Source organism: Doryrhamphus excisus, linkage group LG5 (genome assembly GCF_037039965.1).
Source record: "Doryrhamphus excisus strain RoL-2023G ecotype Guam linkage group LG5, RoL_Dexc_Guam_v1.1, whole genome shotgun sequence".
NCBI classification, from domain to species: domain Eukaryota; kingdom Metazoa; phylum Chordata; class Actinopteri; order Syngnathiformes; family Syngnathidae; genus Doryrhamphus; species Doryrhamphus excisus.
Genome location: NC_136361.1, coordinates 15,775,430 through 15,796,533, shown reverse-complemented (window position 1 = coordinate 15,796,533; position 21,104 = coordinate 15,775,430). Strand labels below are relative to the sequence as shown.

Genomic DNA, 21,104 nt, shown 5'->3' with positions numbered 1-21,104 from the left:
CTCAGCTGTTCCTTGGAGGTCCACGTCAAGTCCACCAGCACAAGACAGAGGACTCTCTCTTGGACAGGTGTCCTTGGACCGCTGCCTCCAGTTAACTCTTTCACTTCTACTTTTACTTATAAACCTATTAAGAACTTATTACAACTTCAATAATTCAATTAATAAATAGAGATGTTAATCAAAAATCTTATTACCCCTACATATTACATTTATTTTCTCAAATAAACATATGTACATTATATTACATTATACGTAAAACTATCCTTTTTGTGTGCTTGATACACAATCAACTAAAACTTATTTCAATGGCCTTCAATAAAAACATGGTTCAAGTAGGAACCATTGATAGCTTCTACAAGGCTGCAATTCTGTCTATCACCAACAGGGGGAGACATTGAAAATAAAATGAATAAGAGTTTTATCCAAAAAGTTAATATAACAGTGTTGCTATGTCAGACAGTCAAAAAGGAAATGTGAGTATACGTGCGTGTGTGACTTTGTCAAACAAACCACAACATTGTGGCGGCACGACTAACGTGACAAAGAATTTGTTTATTTCCCTTTGGAGGAAGTGGTGACCGAGCCAAGGATGTATTTTATGTTGTCACCAGACGAGTAGAGACAACTAATGTGCTCTACTTGCATGCATTGTGTTAAGTGTGCATATACGGCGGTTTAAAGAACCGATGGAGGTTACTGTTGGTGCTGTACGTTTCCACGAAAGCGGAGGAAGCGAAGGAAGCCGGAGTGTGCAGATCGACAAAGGTGTTTCTAATATTTTGCATCTTTTATGCATGCAAGGAAACAAAAAAATGTGCGAGCATAGCTATATGGACGACAAAGTATTAGGGCGACATAAAAAAAAAAAATATATATATATATAATCTGAGACTTCAAAAATAAAGTTGTAAATTTAAAATAATAAAGTCGTACATTTACGAGAAAAAAAGTTTAGTTTTATTTATCGAAATAAAACTGTACGTTTACAAAATAAGTCGTAATGCTACCTTTGCCTGAGGCCAAAGGTCACATAAGTTCCCCCCAGCTGTCTCAGGCAATGGCTCTTATGACATAAAATAATCGGAAATTACGACTTCATCATAATACGTTAATGAGAAAAAACTAAAAAAAAAAAAGTCGTAAATTTATCAGAATAAAGCTGTACGTTTACAAAAATAAGTCGTAATGCTACCTTTGCCTGAGGCCAAAGGTCACATAAGTTCCCCCCTGCTGTCTCAGGCAATGGCTCTTACGAAAGAAAATAATCTGACTTTATCAAAATACATTTACGAGAAAGAATCTTTTTTAAAAAAGTCGTAAATTTATCGGAATAAAGCTGTACGTTTACAGAATAAGTCGTAATGCTACCTTTGCCTGAGGCCAAAGGTCACATAAGTTCCCCCCTGCTGTCTCAGGCAATGGCTCTTACGACAGAAAATAATCGAAGATTACGACTTTATCATAATACATTTACGAGAAAAAACTTTTTTTAAAAGTCGTAAATTTAGCGGAATAAAGCTGTACATTTACAGAATAAGTCGTAATGCTACCATTGCCTGAGGTCAAAGGTCACATAAGTTCCCCCCAGCTGTCTCAGGCAATGGGTGTTACGAAAGAAAATAATCAGAGATTACAACTTTATACATTTACGATAAAAATACATTTTCGAGAAAAACTTTAACAAAAGTCGTAAATTTATCAGAATAAAGCTGTACGTTTACAAAATAAGTCTTAATGTTACCTTTGCCTGAGGCCAAAGGTCACATAAGTTCCCCCCAGCTGTCTCAGGCAATGGGTTTTACGAAAGAAAATAATCAGACTTTATCATAATACATTTACGAGAAAAAACTTTTTTTTAATAAAAAGTAGTAAATTTACGAGAAAAAAAAATGAATAACTTAATGTTTATATTGCCTGAGACAGCTGTGAAAAGGGAGGACTTATGTGACCTTTCACCTTGGACAAGTGGAGGGGTCAGGGTAAGGAAAACTGCTCCGTTTTTGACGTTTTGATGTCACACTTGCCTAAAGCCTAAAACATCAATTTATAATTTAATTATCGTAATATTGCAATTTTTTCTCGTAAATTTATGACTTTTTCCATTTTTTTCCAATGTGGCGCTAATACTCTGTTGTCTATGTCCGCTACAGTTGCTAACATTACATATTTTAACAACGACATCCTCCTATGTAAGCATATTTGCTGAATATAAACAAAATGATCAAACTTACAGATCCCACGTTTCGAGATGACTGACAGTCGGCATAGCTGTAATTTAAGATGTGTAGCGAAGTCTGCTTCGTACTGAGAAGCAGGTTTCAGGGACACAAGTATTTATTGGTATTATCATTATACGCCTTAAGAGTATTGTTATGAAGCAAAGCAGTAGCGTATACGTAAATTAAGAGGTGAGGGGTTAATCTGTTTGTTTATAAACATTGTCTGACTGCGGAGGAATAACAGTAACACCAACAGCAATAAGAACGACAACGCAAGCCAAGACAAGCAGACGTAAACAAACAGTAATAACCAATGTTTTGGATTTTAACTGGTTTTAATTAACCCTGATTACAACTTAATTACAAGTTTGGGCAAAGGGAGGGAAAAAAATAAACAACTCACGGGAGGGGTGGGGGTATGGGGGGCGGCGTAGGGGGTAGAAATGCGATGTTACGTCACAGTATTAACTCTCATCTCTCCATCGGAGTGTTACGTAACAGCTCGGGTGAGACGAGGTGAAAGAAGATAGGACATTTTTTTTTTTTACAAACAATACGCGGTCTTTTCTTTCAAAATGATCTTATTTGCCCGGAGGAGGAAAATATACAAGAGCCACAAAAGAAAAAAAGGATAATAAAATTAAAATGAAAAAAAAAAAAGAAACTTCTCTGCTTTCCAAATGAATAATTACACATTTTTTGTTATATTACAACAGTAAAAAGTGAAGAGGGAGAGGTGATGTACACAACATAAAAAGTAATAATAGTAGTAGTAGTAATAATAATGCCAAATAGGGTATGGGGGTGAGGGGGGGGGCTTTGAGAGCAATATTAACATCAGAAAAATAAACCAAGAAAACTTTATTCTCTTGTTTGTGCTGTTTTTTTTTTTTTGGACTAGGGTAGGAAAAACGTCAGTAATAAGGCAGCAGTTAGTTACATACAGACACAGGAGTGTGTGTGTGTGTGTGTGTGTGTGTGATCTGATGAGTAAATCGATCAGCTGAGCTACACAGACTGCCCGGAGGCCGTCCATCTATAGAGCTGTCTGGACCGGAACACTGTCAAATATGGTGTGATCCCCCCCTCCCAGTGTCAGTGATATTTGTGGTGCCCCTATGGGTTGTGGTCAAAATGCTTTAGAAGACATGCTAATGGTAGCATACATGGAATTCATCTTAGGTATAACAAATGTTCAGTGGACAATCAGCTGCCAAGCCCCATCGCAATGTTTTGCTTGATGTGCACACATTTTACACACAAGTCAGCGCATCGGTTCTCTAAAAGGTGTGTACCGAATTTCTAAAGGATTGGTTGCACAGTGTTCAAGTGGTTAGCGCTCAGGCCTCACAGCTCGGAGACCCAAGTTCAATTCCACCCTCGGCCATCTCTGTGTGGAGTTTGCATGTTCTCCCCGTGCATGCGTGGGTTTTCTCCGGGTACTCCGGTTTCCTCCTACATTCCAAAAACATGCTAGGTTAATTGGCGACTCCAAATTGTCCATAGGTATGAATGCGGTTAGCTAAAAGAGTGTTTAGCGCTCAGGCCTCACAGCTAGGAGACCCAAGTTCAATTCCACCCTTGGCCATCTCTGTGTGGAGTTTGCATGTTCTCCCCCGTGCATGCATGGGTTTCCTCCCACATTTCAAAAACATTCTAGGTAAATTGGCGACTCCAAATTGTCCATAGGTATGAATGCGGTTAGCTAACCGAGTGGTTAGGACGCAAGCCACACAGCTTGGACACCCAAGTTCAATTCCACCCTCGGTGTGGAGTTTGCACATTCTCCCCCGTGCATGCGTGGGTTTTCTCCGGGTACTCCGGTTTCCTCCCACATTCCAAAAACATGCTAGGTTAATTGGTGACTCCAAATTGTCCATAGGTATGAATGTGAGTGTGAATGGTTGTTTGTCTATATCTGCCCTGTGATTGGCTGGCGACCAGTCCGGGGTGTACCCCGACTCTCGCCCGAAGACAGCTGGGATAGGCTCCAGCACCCATTGCGAGGATAAGCTGTCACATCATTGCAGGGACTAATTAGCAACTTAGCAACTAATTGTCCATATGTTACAATAAATCTTTAAGATATCACAAAGTCTGCATGCATATTCTAAAGCATTTTAACCACAACCCATAGGGGGCGCTATAAATGTATTTACCCCATTTTGACCTGACTGTATGCTGTATGTGCTGTATGTACTGTATGTACTGTATGTACTGTATGTACTGTATGTGTGCATAGAATGAGTAGAGTGTATTGGAGGATAGACTAATGATTAACTCCTTAACACCTTGCGCTCTCTCTCTCTCTCTCTCTCTCTCTTCTCTCTCTCCCCTTTAACCTTCTGTCCTGACCTGCTGTGAACTTTGGATCACTATGCGAACTGGTCCTGGTCCCGGAAAGACACACCAAGCTCTAATACACACATACTTGTACGGCCAAGAACGATGACTCGGACCGTGGAGGACTGATAGGACCTGATAGGAACTGCTAAGATCAAAGACAAGATCGCTAAAAATCCAAAGCACTTCCTGTCACACACGCACATGTGTCACTCATGTGGTCTGCAAAGATGACAAGGGCCACAAAAGACTTAAGTGTGGGGAGGGCAAATTTGGGCAACCAATCAGATTTTCTTCCCCTGTCAGGCGTCGCCACAGTGAGTCAATCGCAAAAACGGTTTTGGCTTCGTTTCACGCTAAAATCGAACACAAGCATGCGCCATTGCTACACCAGAAATGCTTGTGTGAAGCCAAATAACAAGAAATACAGTCGTCCCTCGTTTATCGTGGTTAATTGGTTCCAAACATGACAGCAATTAGTCAATTTCCACAAAGTAGGATTCAATATTAATAAATGATATATTTTCACAGTCAGAGCATAGAAAATCCTTTTATGACATTGTAAATAAATGCTTTTCTTTAAAATTGTTAGAGCCCTGCATATATTGAATAGCACCCCTATAGTCACCTTTACACTCCTATATTCATTGTGCATAGCAGTGTATCAAGCTAACTAGTTAGCCTCCAATTTATGTATTCTAAACTTAAAGAGATTTAAAAATGGGGAAGAAGAACATAGTATGAAGCTAAAAACTTACCACTTCCACACAGAATGGGAGGACACTTATTTTTCAATCTATCATGTCAGACATGCCATAGCTGACTCCATGCAATGTGAAAATAATGTAATACAATGTCATGTGTTGTCAATTACTGATGCCTGGGGACCAAAATGAAATTATTATAATAATAATATAATAATTTTATGGAAAAACCACGATAGAGTGAGGGACAACTATAAGCAACTATTACCTTTCAAACAAAATGCAACATTCTTGAGATGTTGTTAGACCAGGGGTCTTCAATGCGTCAACTTAGCTTAGCAGGTTTGATGCTGCTTGGTTTTCTTTATGTTTCTCAGGCTTCTACGAGAGAAAGAGCGAAAGGGGGAGGGCGTGTCAAAGAGCCACAGGCAGTGTCGTTGCATGTTTGTGTGTGGTTTGCTGGTCGACTTGAACACGATAGCGTGTTGCTATGATTGTTAGACAAGCTTAGGCTGGTGAAGACGGCTTCTGTGCTGCTTGGGCTTGGATTTTTGGATTTTCTCAGTGGTCCGCAAAAAAAAAGGATACGGGAAGGACAAAGCAGGGAAGGGAGCTCTGAAACCACCGAGTCCATTTCACAGCTGGGTCTTTTGTTTGTTTGTTTTTTGTACACGAGTCCGATAAACATACAGCGACAGGCTTCCCTGAGTGGAGCGGGGCCGGGGGGTTTTTAAGAGATGTCGGCACCCAACAAGCCCCACCCCTTCAGTCTTGAAGACCCACATTCTTTTTCATTCCCTATTGATATACAAGTCCCGCATCTGGAGCTGAGGAGTTGTAAATACAGGCACTTGTCAAAGTCCTCTATTCACATGTGGTAGCATCATCGCAGGTTTAAGGGAGGCGGTGGGTGGGTACAGGTTAAAGGGAAAAACGGGTCCCCTGAGGAAAAGTGACAGATAAGGGGCTTGGTTTTTTTCCAAAGACGGGAGCTGCACTTTAGAGCTTCACTGGCCTTAGGTGGGAGGTAAAGATCCTTGAAGGGAGTCTCTGTCTCGGATTGCAGCCTAGTTCATGCCGTTCTCCACCGAGTTGACGCTGCTCACTTCAGTTCGGTTTGGAACATCGGGATTCTGGCTTTTCCATTGTTAAGAGTGGTAAAGGGTTTTCTGTGTAGTCCCTAAAGAGTGGATCTAGACACATAAGAATCAGAACTTGGTGTTAGCTAGCTAGCTAGCTAGCTACCTACACATACACAAAAAAATCCAGATGTGGGTCGCTCCACAACATATTACGGCGAGCTGAAGTGAACCGTTACTGCTAAGTGAAAAAGACGGCTTTACAGTGCCTGGGACGGCTGAATCTCCGTATCCTTCCTCCCAAATGGGCGTCCCGATCCGAGAACTTGTTGTTAGGGGGATCTGGTCATCATAAGGCGTTTTTTGAGGTGTACAAAGGTGTAGAATTCAGGGAATCTTGTATGTAAGAAGAATGACAGAGCAACTGTTTGTTTTTAAGATCTTGGAGATCCTCGCGTGTCCCACCGTCCAATCAGCAGTCTTTGTTCTCCAGAGACAGCTGCGCCGTAGCACGATGCAGCTCGGCGCTCACCTTCCGATGCGAGGCCAAACGTGTGGCTGAGGAGCTCTCGTACGCCAACGGAGAGGGGCTGTCACCCTCCCCGACTGCGTTCCCTTCGTCTTTCATTTCCATGCGCCCGTTACTTTTACTTTCCATCTGCTCCTGCGGACGAACTTTCTTGTCGTCCGACTCCTCCTGCGACGCCTCCATGCGCTGGTCTTCGCTCCAGCGTCTCTTGAAGCGCAGCTTGAGGGGTATGCACTTGGTATGGTGGGCTGCCGTTTGAGGCGGGGGAGGGCTCCCGTCTGTCGGCTCGCTGGGCTCTGTTTTTAGGGCGGGTGGCCCGCGGTGAGCGTTGGAGTATCCGTGCTGCGAGGTGAAGAAGGGCATGAGGCCAGGTGGAGGAGGGGCAGGGGCTTTGAAGACATCCTCATCCAGGTCCTCATCCGGATGGGATGTAAGGGGGTGGGCGTCTGAGCCGTTAGAAAGGTGATGATGGTGGTGGTGGTGGTGGTGGTGGTTTGAGGCTCCGGAGAGGCGAGGTGCAAAGAGCTCAAAGTCTTCATCTCGTTCGTCAGGGTCTTCATCACTGATGTCAGTCACCTCTACCTCTTCCTCTGACTCAATGTCGGAGATGGGCTCCACCTGGACAATCAAATCACATTTGAGTACCAGACCCAGAAATCCGAACATGCTCATCTGGTTGTGTAGTACTCACCTTGATCTTGGGAAGGCCCGCACTGTTGAGGGACTGCGTTGAGGAGGAGGCAGATATGAGGCCAGAGCCACTTGCAGAACTGAGGTCGCTGCCAAACGACAGCGAGGAGCCGAGTCCAGAGGTGGACGACATGGACCCGGATCCCGAGCCTGAGGAGAGCGAGCTCTGTCTGGCTTTGCTCTGTCCATCTCTCTGCTTCCGCCCCAGCGGCGGTGGCTGCAGTTTAAACTTGAAGGGCGACATGTGCGGGGGCTCCTCACCCAGGTGGAGTGCGTGGTGCATGGGGTGCGAATGTGGGTGAGGATGGGCGGAGTGAGGCGGATGTGGGTGGTGGTGGTGGGTGGGGAGAGACATAGGGGTGTGGTGGTGCCGCTCGCCTCCCCTTTCTCCCACCGCCGCTGCTCGGTCGCTGCTCAGGCCCACCTTGTCGGCGGCGGGCCGTTGAGGCTGAGGGATGACAATGTTGGGGTACTGTAGGAATGCTCGGGGGCTGAGCCCGTAGTTGTACACCGATTGGGTGTGGGCCTGCAGGTAGCGCTTCATGTCCTCTGGGTTGAAGGAGAAGTGAGAGCCCAGCATGGGGGACAGAGTCGGCGACGGAGTGTAGAGATGAGATGTGGGGGCCATGCTGAGTGCTGGGGACAGAGGGGGCGCCAGGAGCCCTGCTCCACCTGGCCCAGGCAGGGGGGACACAGGGAAGGGGGACAAAGGCTCAGGGTGGATACGGTGACCGGCGGGACCACGGGAGCCCGGGTGACCGCCAGGGTTGCCGGCTCCTCCGTAGATACGGAACAGAGATTCATGAGTCAAGCGGGGATGGATGATACTCCTGTAGCCTCCTCCTCCTCCTCCACTCACGACCCTCTCTCCTCTCTCCTCCCCACCTCCTGTATTACCATCCTCTATCTCAGAATTGACGGAGGTGCCGTCGCTGCAGTCGCTCACAGAGCCACGTGCCACCCGGCGGGTTACCGAGCTGTACAGGCCTCCCGGGCTGCGTAGGTCTTCATTCGGGGAGAGGACTTCCGAGGGCGCGGATGAGGGGAAACGAAAGTGGGTCCCTGCACCGGTTGGGACAGGCGGGGCACTTTGAGGTACTCCATTTCCTGGAGCAATGGAGAGAGTGAGCGAGAGGGAGAGAATAGTGAAAAACAAAAGATTTCCCGTCTAATCCAACATAATCACTGCATCATATTGTGGGATTAAGAGGCACATAAACACACTACGACACTATGACGTCTTACCAGTGGAGCCCATATCGATGAAGGGGTAGTTGACCAACACTAACTTATTGAAGTTGAACTTGTAGGTGAACCTCTTGCCTTTGGTCTTGTGGAGGATCCTCTTGTTGTAGTAGTATCTAAAAAAGGAGCAGAGTGAAGATTAAGGGTGGGAATCACAGTAAAGCAATTGTGAAGTTGAGTTACCGTGTAACTAAAGAAGGAATTCAATCATAATTCATTCATTCATTTTCTACTGCTTTTCCTCACAAGGGTCGCGGGGATGCTGGAGCCTATCCCAGCTGTCTTTGGGCGAGAGGCGGGGTACACCCTGAACTGGTCGCTAGCCAATCACAGGGCACATATAGACAAACAACCATTCACACTCACATTCATACCTATGGACAATTTGGAGTCGCCAATTAACCTAGCATGTTTTTGGAATGTGGGAGGAAACCGGAGTACCCGGAGAAAACCCACGCATGCACGGGGAGAACATGCAAACTCCACACAGAGATGCTCGAGAGTGGAATCGAACCCTGGTCTCCTAGCTGTGAGGTCTGCACGCTAACCACTGGACCCTCGTGAGGAAAAGCGGAGAAAATGAATGAATGAATGTCAATGTTACAATAAATACAAGAAAATAAATAATAATAAATATTTTTAAAACACACGATCTTGGAGTATTGACTCAAAGAAGTCAAATAGGCGCCTGCTATTTAAGGAAAATATTGATGTTTGACGCAAGTGTATTGATATTGTATCACAAGAGTTATGCGATACTTGTCATATCGATAGGCTATCCCACCCCTACTGAAGACACTGATCTTCACAGTTTATTTTTAAGTTAGGCACCTAATGTGAATCTGCATTAACCAAGATTACACACAACACTATTAAAAAGACACGCTTTAAGAAGTATAAATCTGCTAAAGGCGGATGTGACAGTGTGGGTGCAAACCACAAAAGAGTATGGATGAAAAGAAAGCAGGTAGCAAACAATTAGCAGGTCACAAGTCGACTCTTATAGTCATGGGAGGTTATTTTGAGTATTTGTGGACTGTAAATGTTTATTTGCGGTGATCCAGTGTTGTCGCATGATGTCTCCACGCCACAAAACATTCCAGTTTTATGTTGCTGGATGAAAATCATCTTTTTATATAACACCAAAGAAAAGCCACCAATAATTTGTCCAATCTTTATTTGTTTATGTAACATCCATTCTGTATTTTTTTTTCTCCTCCCTCCTCTCTCTCTCTCTCTCTCTCTCTCTCTCTCTCTCTCTCCCATGGCGATTGCCCACAGTTGAAGGCTGCATTTTTATTAACCTTTGTCCAGCTACAGCTCTTTATGTAACATCTCTCTTTAGCTTTTCTTTCCGAGATCCACATCCACTTTATGTAACCTCTAGATCCCCGGCCGCCAAACCCTCACTCGCTCTGGGAGACGCAGAGAGTGATAAAGAGCATCAACCAAAGGCTGTAATGAGTCAGCGTGCTTTGATAACGCCACCATGCAACATGTGGCACTCTGCTGGTATGAGTTAAGTCCAGGCGCACAAAGACGGGCTATATGTAGGCGAGTTAATCGGCACCCATTGACTATCATTACGCTGAATGATAGTCGAGTGTGTGTCTGGGAGGGGGAGATGTTGCACTTTACCCCCCCCCCCCCCCCCCTTCTCTTATTAGGACTTTTACACATAACTCCTGTTTTGCGCTGACTTTGACTTGTTTTGCTGTCGCTTTTGACTCATTAAAACTCCTCCATGCAACAGTGAAGGTCAACAAGCTGCCCCGTGTAAACACTGTCAATTATAAAGCATCACTGGACCAACATTGTTATTACATTCTAAAAAACATCACTGCAAAAACAGAATATCATCTCTGGGGCATGTATAGTAGTCCCTTGTATAAAAATGCATATTTACATATTGAAATAATTTGCGCAATACAGGATTCAATGTTAATGAATGGAATATTTTTGTTGTTAGAGCATAGAAAACTTTGTAAATACAGTTTTTTAACATTATTAGAGCCTGTGGACATTAAAAAACACCCCTATAGTCACCTTTACACACCTATTATGCAAAGTTTACAACACATTGCTTAACTATTACGCTTGAGATGACTGCTGGCTAGCCAGCTAGCTGGCAAGCTAACCAGTTAGCCTTCTTCTAACCACTTCCACACTGTAATTTCTCCCACCAATTGACAATAAAACTACACATCACAATTGATTTCTGAGAACCTCTATATAGTGAGGGAGAGACAATCAAGATACAATATTGTGGCAGGAAATTAAGCATTTTCAAGCATAATAATAACCAAATGAACAAAAATATAAATGCATTCAGAAGACGGGGTGTGTGGTTTAATAAAGTATCTCTGACTTGTTGTGTGAGCCCTACAGAGGTGGTGCGAGTGACTGGTGTGAATTGTTGCAGAGAGCAGCTCCTGTGTGAATGTTCACTGTGTATGTTCTCTACTTGTTAATAAAGTGACTGAAGTGAATTGTCTCTCATTAACTACAAAGAGCGGCAATACAGTAATATTCTACACTGGTTGTTAGCCAGCACAGGAAGTACGCTGTCAATGCTATTGTGTGAGTGGTATGTCTGATTACTAATTGTTGTATCTCAGCCAGAAAATGTGTTTACCGATCAACCAGCAAGCCAAAACACAAACAATTTGGAGATACATGTTAGTTAGACAAGTTAGACAGCCCCGATGCAAAGCACGCATCTCCAAATTTTACGTCAAAAAACAAGTTTGTTAGCTTACTGTTGCTGTTTCTTTCTAAGTTTTTTGAGTGAAAAATTTTGGCGATATATGATTTTCAAGGAACAGAAATGTCACACCTGACAGAAGAAATCTAAACTCCCAATATTTGAAGATATAATTGAACCTTGCTTAGCAGATTTTTCAGTTTAAGTACGCACAAATTATACCTTGGTTTGTGTACATTTCCAAGTTAGCGTCATCAAAAAATGTTTCTGTGAGCAGTGTGTTAGTATAGAAACTGCATTTAAATCTATAATTGTAAAACTATAAAAACAAATAACTGCTTTTCGTTCATATTTATGTGTGTCTGTAAAGGAATATTTGGATTTGCAGAATTTCTCATTAGAAAAATTTATTTGGTTATAGTACATCTCGGTTAGAGTCTGATCCGCTGGAACAAACGGAGGTTGCAGAATATGTAGTTCTCATTGGACAGCGATTTTTTTTGTTTTTTTTAGATTAAAGAAGAAACACACCAAATTTGGAGATACATGCTTTTCATTCATGCGCATCATCACTTCTGGCAAACATGTTTTGTTTTTTTTGCAGAAATAGACACTATTTGGAGTACTATTCATACTTTATGTGAGACAGCCACAACACTATTTATTAGTATAAAAGCTGTTGAGTACAGGTACATCCACAGAGTAATGAAATGTATAGTACAAACCAGACAATTTGGTGTAATCCAAGATGTGGCGCCCGAGGCCATGTTTTGGAGCACATGGTCTCCGCTCTTACTCTCTCAGTGAACCCCCCAAACCGGCCCCCCCACTCCAGCAAGCGCCCCCCACCCTGCGCTATCATACGGGCAGACGCTCTTTGAAGAGCATTTGAACTCACTTCAAAAGAGAAAAAAGAGATTCTTGGAGTGCCTATGTTTAGCAGCACACACCTTTACCGTATACCCGACATACATACGGTCAAATCGCCATGATGGATCCCACAGGTGCCCCTCCCCTTTTACAAAGCTTATCACACCAGAAATACAGCTTCATCCTGCTCTGTTTACCTAAAAGAGCAGATTGAACAATCAATTTGAATGTGGATTTAAGTAAAGCCTTCAGGGGAAACAGGAGAGAAATGTTCTATGGAGTCTGGAGTGATTCTAGGCTGCGGATTAAGGCTGTGATTACATAGGCCGGCTGTGGTCCAAAAACATGATGATCAAAGCAAGTAGAGAAGCACATCGGTGTATATTTATATCCAGCTGCTTTGTCAGGTTGAAGGAAATTGGGCATCCCATGTGACACAAAACTGTTATCAGGACAAAGACTAATTCGGCATGTGCTTAGATTGTTAAATTTTTTTTGTCCTGTTCAACCATTGGAGCAGATAGTATTATTGATGCCAAAATGCCACCTTTCCTGTTATATGGAGTATTACTTGGCTTTAGTTGATGCAAATTTGGAGCGGGAGCAGGAGGGGATAGAAAAGAAAAATACAAAATAATACAAAAAAAGACAAATAAACAGCAACAAGACTAATTACTATGACAATAACAGAACAACAGCAACAAACATGAGTACATCAGCAAAAGTCAATGATTATTAAAGTATTAAAAAGCCACAGTCATATCACTGAAACGGAACAGACAAACATACCAGTGGTAATAGTAGTAATGCAGATATGAACCATGATAACAAACAGAATGACAATGACACACAATTGTAATAACAACAACCTCATTGGTCTTGTTTTTGTATGTTTTGTATGTACATTAGGTTTTTGAGTTTTTCCTTACAGGATGAGGGTTCAGATCAGGGGATGTGGTCAATTATTGCCTGCTTCTACAGCTCTTTGAGACACTTGCTATGTAAATAAACTTTATTGTTTTATTATTGAAGACTTGATTGTTGAATGATGTTCTTGTGTTTCAAGTACATGGGCCAGACGTGGCCATCAAAGAGGCCGGGGGGGGGGGGGGGGGTCTGGTACCGTGTAGTTCCTTGACCACCTCCTCTTTTTGCATTCTTCATACGGGATGGAAATAAAGTAACGCTGGTTCAGCACGTCGATCAATGGTTGGTAGGTGTAAAGCAGGAAGCCCTCCACAATGAGAATATGAGTCTCCTCCTTGTGGTCGGACTTTGGGAGAATCTCCCCATCCAGGGTGTTATTGACGCCATGAGACTTATTGAAGACTTTATTATTTATTATTATTGAAGACTTGATTGTTGACAAAGACGTTAAAATCCAAACAGATGCCATGTTAGTGTTATTTTTTTAATTCTATTCCTTGCAACTTTCTTTCATAGACATAATGTAACTGTGGTAGGTAGCAAAGAACTAAATTTTCAACTGCTGATGACATCATAGACAGGTGACAAAGCTGGTGGACAACGACTTCTTGGTCTGGTTTCCACGCTAACAGGCTGCAAACAGGAACGTTTAGATTTCTGTTCTTTATCAATGGCTGTAAAAAAATATAAATATTGAAAAAAAATTTTTTTTTTTACACCATATCCTTTGTAACACATGCAACATGTTGGAGTTGTACCTTGCTCCACAAACGCACAAAGAGTGTGCCTTTCCCAATGTTGTGCCTTAAACAGGCGCTGACTATGACAGGAAGTCAGGATTACAATACTCCCTATGTGAGCATGTGTTTATTTTCTGCCTCTTTTGTCAGCGTCTCACACACACACACACACACACACACATACATAGCTGGTTTGTGAGTTACTGAAGGATGTGTGTGTCCAAAATGAACATGTGAGTGTTTCATGTGTGAGTCAGCAGGAATGAGTGTTGTTTACCAAAAGAAACGTGTGTAGCTGTGGATGTGGGCTAGGTGTATGGTGTGATTAGTCAAGGTGTCACATGTTCTGTTCCGCGCGAGTGGGTTGTGAAGAAGGGCAAGGGGGGGGGGGTCGAGTGAGCCCGGCGAGGGGTCCGATTAGGGCGGTCACACTCTCTGCCAATGTTAATATGTACTGTGCGTGTTTGTATGCGTGTTCCTCCTCCCTCGCAGAGCACACGACAAAAGTCTTATTCATACAGCGGACAATGATATACATACGCCACAAAGCAAACACGCAACAATGGGTGGCTGACTACCACACGGTCGTACAGTGCAGCCATGAACTTTCTCTCTGGGTGCTTCCACACAATGAGCTGCCGTGGCGGCCTTTTTGACCCATAAAGCGAAGCGACATGACTGACTACAGCAGGGGTCTCAAACATGCGGCCCGCTGGACACTAGTTTGAGGCCCCCGCCTTGATATGAAAGTTTAATGTTAGTGCGGCCCGCGCAAGTTTGATATGGATGCTGTATGGTATCATGTACCCAGAAAAAATTATTACGTTTGATTAATGTTCATGTTAAAGGTTAAATAACTGTTAATAGTTATCCTCCCTATCCGTGTGGAAGTGGTAAGTTTTTGGCTACTTAGGTTTAAAGGAAATAACTTGAAGGCTAACCGGCTCTCTAGTTTGCGAGTTAGCATGTGTCTCAAGACCCTGCAGTTGCGCAATATGTTGTAAATAAAAAGAGTATAAATGTGACTATAGTCGTGTTTTGTCATGTCTACAGGGCTCTAATAATGCTTTGTTCATTTTAATCTGAAAAAAATAATTTGTCTACCCACCAACTATATGTGGTTCCTTAAGTTTGTATTATTTGCCGTTTTATTATTATTATTATTATATTTATTTATTACTGATTGATTGATTTTCTTTATTCTTGATTTGTTTATTTATTTTTCATCTTATTTGTGTAGAAAAATAAAAAGTAAGATATTTGAGAACAGTGGAATGTTTTATCAGAGCTTTTCTTGTAGAAAATTGGAACCAAAGCAAAGTTTTTTTTATTTTTTTGTTTTTAATAAATGCCTTTTTTTTTTTTTGGAAAACCTGATGCGGCCCAGTCTCACCCAGACCCAAGCTCAGACTACTACAAACTACAGACTGCATGATTTTAGCATTTCCTGCAGTCTGTTGTGTGGATGTGGTCACTGCGGTTAAGCCAATGTGTGCATCCGTTTTAGTTAAAGCGAGAAACAACAAGGGAATCAGAAGAAGGAAGAATGGCAACATCAAACCACACTTTGTGTCAGACTTCCAACCATCTGTTTTCTATACCACTTATCCCCATTGTTAGGATTATGCTTTGCATTTCTATTCTTACTGTACACAACTGTGATTTTAAAGAACCGTTACTTCTACTCATTAGGGTCGCAAAGTCAAGAGGTGGTGTACACCCAACAACCATTCACTCACATTGTATGCATGCAACATGCAAACATCATTTAATTAATTAATTATTTGTCATCCTCAGTGGTGCTGAATTCACCAAATGTGTGAACGCCTTCATGTATGCATGGCTGAGGGCCCGGTACAATGGTGCGCTTGTGAATGTGAACGTGCACACGTGTTGGGTTGTTAATCTTTGCCAGCTGTGCACGGAAGCCAACCACCCCCCCCATGTGACCTCTGACCACCGTGCAGGAAACGATGCGGGCTGCTGACCGTAAGACGGGGAGGGCCGGTGCGCCTCTGGGCCAGGGTGCGCTGGGAGCTCTTAGCGTGATTGCGCTCATTAAGTCAAGCTTTCGCTGCGACTTACTGGCATCAGTTTAGGCGGGACATGATCCGGGAATGACGGACTTTTTTACTAGTGTGAACATACAATGGATTATATAAGTGGTCATCGTTTAAATGATAACCTTTTTCAGAATCAGAATTCCTACAGTATACAGTTTATTATGTTTTAATGTGTGCTTGTGTATTTGTATGAATGTGACTTTCTCAGTTCATTTTATATATTTATTCAAACATTTTATAAATTCCTGTCCAATTTCAGGCTAAACTCACTCTTTGTATGCAGAATCAAATCAAGTTGAATCTGGATCACATCCAAATTGTACATTTGGCGGCAATTCAAATTCAACACAGAAAATCCAGTTGATTACATTTTTGTCATGTCTCATCAGGCAAAGGGGGGGTTGTAATGGGTAATGCTAATGTTCACATGCTAACACTCCTGGGATTTCTTCTTGGCATGATGAAAAATGTTGGCGTCCAGACTTTCCCAATTAGTAAACAGTTGCATCCAAACCGGAACAGATCACTGAGTGAAAATGATGTAGTCCACAAGGCGCACCTATGTGTGGCGCTGTGAACAGACATTCAGACGAAACCATGTGACGCACTAAAGAAGAAGACAGGATGCGTGTCTTCCGCGTTCCAAGGCATGTCTAGTCTTACGACAAAGTGGAAGTGACAAAGTGCATCCTTTTGGGAGTAAGACAAGAAAATACCGTGAGAATGTCAACTGAGTAAGTCCTGATATTTGAAATACTTCAGTATTATGTTGGCTTGTCGTCAAAGCTCCCTTCTGGTCATGTGACGGTTACAGCTGCTCATTTCCTTCTTCTAAAAAAAAAAGCTACGTATTGCTAGTCCATATGTGAAAATGTGTGAGGTAACGTTTAACCAACATGTTTTTTTGAATTTTTTTTACATGTTTTCTTTTTCCCATTCATTTATAAGTTTACCTTCTGTTGAATTAATTTGGGGCGGCACGGTGGTTGAGTGGTTAGCACGCAGACCTCACAGCTAGAAGACCAGGGTTCAATTCCACCCTCGGCCATCTCTGTGTGGAGTTTGCATGTTCTCCCCGTGTATGTGTGGGTTTTCTCCGGGTACTCCGGTTTCCTCCCACATTCCAAAAACATGCTAGGTTAATTGGCGACTCCAAATTGTCCATAGGCGTGAGTGTGAATGGTTGTTTGTCTATATGTGCCCTGTGATTGGCTGGTGACCAGTCGAAGGTGTACCCCGCCTCTCGCCCAAAGACAGCTGGGATAGGCTCCAGCACTCCCGCGACCCTTGTGAGGAAAAGCGGTAGAAAATGAATGAATGAATTAATTAATTAATTTGCGAATTTGGCCTGATTCCTTTCTGATTGTTTCTTTTCCAAAGACTAAAATGCATCACAACAACACTATTGGTTGCAAGAATGCAAACAGGAAGAAGGTACAACCAAGTGAGTGAAACTTTGTTCATCAATCTGTTGAATCTGATTATGTGCTGCTATCAGACGAGTCTATGATTGACCGATAAAATAATGGGCAATAACTCAAAAACAACCATTATAATGACACAAACCAGTACAAACACCCACACAGGTTTTTGTAATGAACCGAATACAGAATCAACAGAACCAGTGTTTGTTATATAATTAATCGACAATCTGATGATTGTTGAAAAACAGAATAATAATCAATTAACTAATTAATCAATGATTACGCCCGCCCTTATACTCCAGAATATCTGCCGAACCAGATATAAGTGTAAGTGTAATCCTCTCAACAGGAGTGGGAATGTCATAGCAGCTGTGGGAGCGGGAGATCAAGATGACGCACAGAATGAGCTCGTGTCCCCCCCCCCCCCCCCTTGAAGGAAAGCCGGCCCTGCGCTCACATGTCCGCATACAATGCAGCGAAAAACAAATCAAGGTGCAGAGAGAAATTCCGCCATGTGTACAGCAGGAAGGGAATAATAATGGAAGATGAAAAGCACACTTCAAAAGATGAAAGCCTTTTGAATTATAGGTGTGAGGATGCTAATTGCCACATGCGTTCCATTATTTGCAGACTTCAGGTTTTCCTACACATAAAAGGACACAAGTCGGCCTGGCCTCCATTCGCTCGTTGCATATGTGTAATGTTAACAAGCACACATGTGCGCCTCTTTTTTATTACTTCATTAATCTTTAGTGGCTCTAATCCTCTTGCCACATTACTATTGATGTGCACCTTAAAAGGATTCATATCCTACTCGGAGACTTGAGGGTAGTACCAGTGTCACGTTATGTGGCGAGCGTTTCGTTGCCCGCCCTTGTCGCTTTAAGCCCCCCCCCTCCGAGGTGACTTTGCTGTGTTCGTCTGCACCTGACCAAACAAGAAAGGAGGAAGAAATGGACAGTGGCTAAGTTGACAGGCGGCTTCTGAGGCCTGTGCATCAGAGCGCACTAAGACTCGCTATATTTAAGCACTTACTGCAGCTTAAGCTTCAAATCTGTCACAGCTTGAGAGGATGGACATGCTATAAATAATCGGCATGGCCACGGCGCACATTCTTTGTCTCTCTAATTGAGGAATTCTAAATGCAGACGCTTGACATTGCACGGACATGTGTGTGTGTGTGTGTGTGTGTGTGTGTGTGTGTGTCCCACAAGTGCACTTCTGTAACAGATGCTTAATCACAACACTCCTAAATGATGTAACACTTCTCTGTAACCACTTTACACAAAAGGGACAACATTTGTTAAAAACACACCGACTGTATTTCCCGTGCTACTATTTTTCGAACAAATACCCCACTGTTATTAAATCCAAAGTTCATTCATTCATTTTCTACCACTTATGCTCACAAGTGTCGCGGGGGTGCTGGAGCTTATCCCAGCTGCATTCGGGCAAGAGGCGGAGTACACCCTGGACTGGTCGCCAGCCAATCACAGGGCACATATAGACAAACAAAAATTCACACTCACATTCATACCTATGGACAATTTGGAGTCGCCAATTAACCTAGCATGTTTTTGGAATGTGGGAGGAAACCGTTTGAGAAGGAAAAAACCAAGCCACACTGAACACATCAACAACAATGGAGTAGAATGGAGGTCTACTGTATTTACTTCTCAGGATGCAGCTATTGGTAGGGAGAGGTAATTTATCCAAGAGGACACTGAGGGCAGTGAGTGCTGGAAAGTGGAGACTGTGGAGTTCAATGATGCAGTGTCCAATTTATCCTGGTCATTTCTAGCCATTTATCTGTTACTGTACTTGCTTTTGTAAATGGGAAACCGTGAATTTTATGGGGTAGATAATTATAATGGTAATAGTAATGGTTTTATTTGATTTGAACATGCATCAGATTACAATTGAATGCATCACATAATCAGTTCACAGTTCCACATGTCCAAAAGGAGTAGGAAGAAGCAAAGCTTATTAAATCCTACCCCTCCATCTGGTACTTTTACAAGCAGTAACTGTTACATTTGTTCACTTCCTGCTTTCCTAATGTAGTTTTATTTTATTTTTTGTCACGTACCGAAGTACTCGGTGATATGAGCATCCAATGACATAATGGGTACCATAGTAAGTGTCAATATGATATGTGATATGTGATATGTATAAGTGATATGTATAGCACATCATGACTGGTTCAAGACTCTTCATCCTTGTATTTAGCAAACATCAACTGCTTGTATTGTTTCTTGAATTGGCTCATCGTTGTGCATTGTTTGAGGGTCTTACTCAATCCATTCCATAGTTTGATTCCACATACTGAAATGCTATGGCTTTTTAACGTAGTCCTAGCATATAAGTGTTTCAAATTTAGTTCTTCCCTGAGATCGTATTTCTCCTCTCTAGCAAGTATTTGATGACATTTTTAGGTAATTGGTTATTTTTAGCATTTTATGCATTATTTTAGCTGTTTGAACTCTAACTCTATCAGCGAGTTTAAGTATTTGTGATTTCAGAAATAAGGAGTTAGCATGTTCTCTGTAGGCGGCTTTATGAATTATCCTTACTGACCTTTTTTGCTGTACATTTAGTGAGTGAAGATTACTTTTTATATTATAAAGAAGAGGAGAGGCTGCGTTGTGGGGACCTTAAAGTGCAACAGATTGCTGAAAGAATGTAACAAAATGAACGCTAAATAAGCACTTTAAAATGAACATAATACCACCAGTATCCCATATGAAAACCGAACAGGAGATTAAAACAAAGTTAAAAGCTATGTAATTCATTACAAAGCTCTGCCAGATCACTTTTGTAACAGACTAATAGACTTGGCTTACAGTGCCTGCCTGCTTATGGAAGTGAAAACTTCACCCAAAAGGTGTTGAGGTGTGACTGGCCCAAGCACTTGAGTGTTTTACTTGGCACAACAGCTCGAAGCTAACACAGGTCAATACTGTGTGAGCCACGTGGCCACGCAAGGGTTGGGTCATTGCTTTTTGGTTGTACTTAAACAGACATGACTAATGGAATGTCTGGGGTGAATGAGTGCCAAAGTGTAAAAAGGCACAAGCGACTGCGTGGGGTCCGAATGAAATGCTTCCAATCTGGTTAGTTTGCAGAGATGGAAAAGTCTCTCACGTCTTTGCAGTGGCATTGGGTAATGCAGTGAAGGAAGATTCAAGGGGAACTTAGGGACAAAAAAATGGAGGCGACACAAGATTTTAACTATTGTTTAGTTCCCATAGGTCATAGTAACAAGTAAGGATCGACCGACACATCGGCCGATATATCATGCCGATATTTGCGTTCTTATCGGTATCAACGAATACGCGCGTGGGTTTGCTGATGTATTTTTCCGCCGCATGATTTACAGACAGGCATCCGCCGGGCAGCTTTGTGTTGCCGGAGGACCCTGCAACACACACAGTCGCGGTACCCCTCCCACACCGCAACTGTGGTGAATCACAACAAGGGTACGTTTTCAATTTTTAATTATCCTCTAACACAGGGGTCTCAAACACGCGGCCCGCATTTGCGGGACACTAGTTTGAGGCCCCCGCC

General features: G+C 42.6%; 1 protein-coding gene across 1 annotated transcript in view; it reads right to left on the bottom strand.

Moving 5' to 3' along the window:
* Positions 1-4,483: 4,483 nt before the first annotated feature.
* erfl3 (Ets2 repressor factor like 3) overlaps positions 4,484-21,104 on the bottom strand; it is a 60,206-nt gene continuing 43,585 nt past the window's right edge. The window contains exons 3-5 of the mRNA XM_058052871.2: positions 8,810-8,925; positions 7,566-8,671; positions 4,484-7,492 (exon numbers count right to left, since the gene is read on the bottom strand). Coding sequence (XP_057908854.2) covers positions 6,818-7,492; positions 7,566-8,671; positions 8,810-8,925 — 1,897 coding nt within the window. The 3' untranslated portion in view covers positions 4,484-6,817. The remainder of the gene's footprint in view (positions 7,493-7,565; positions 8,672-8,809; positions 8,926-21,104) is intronic.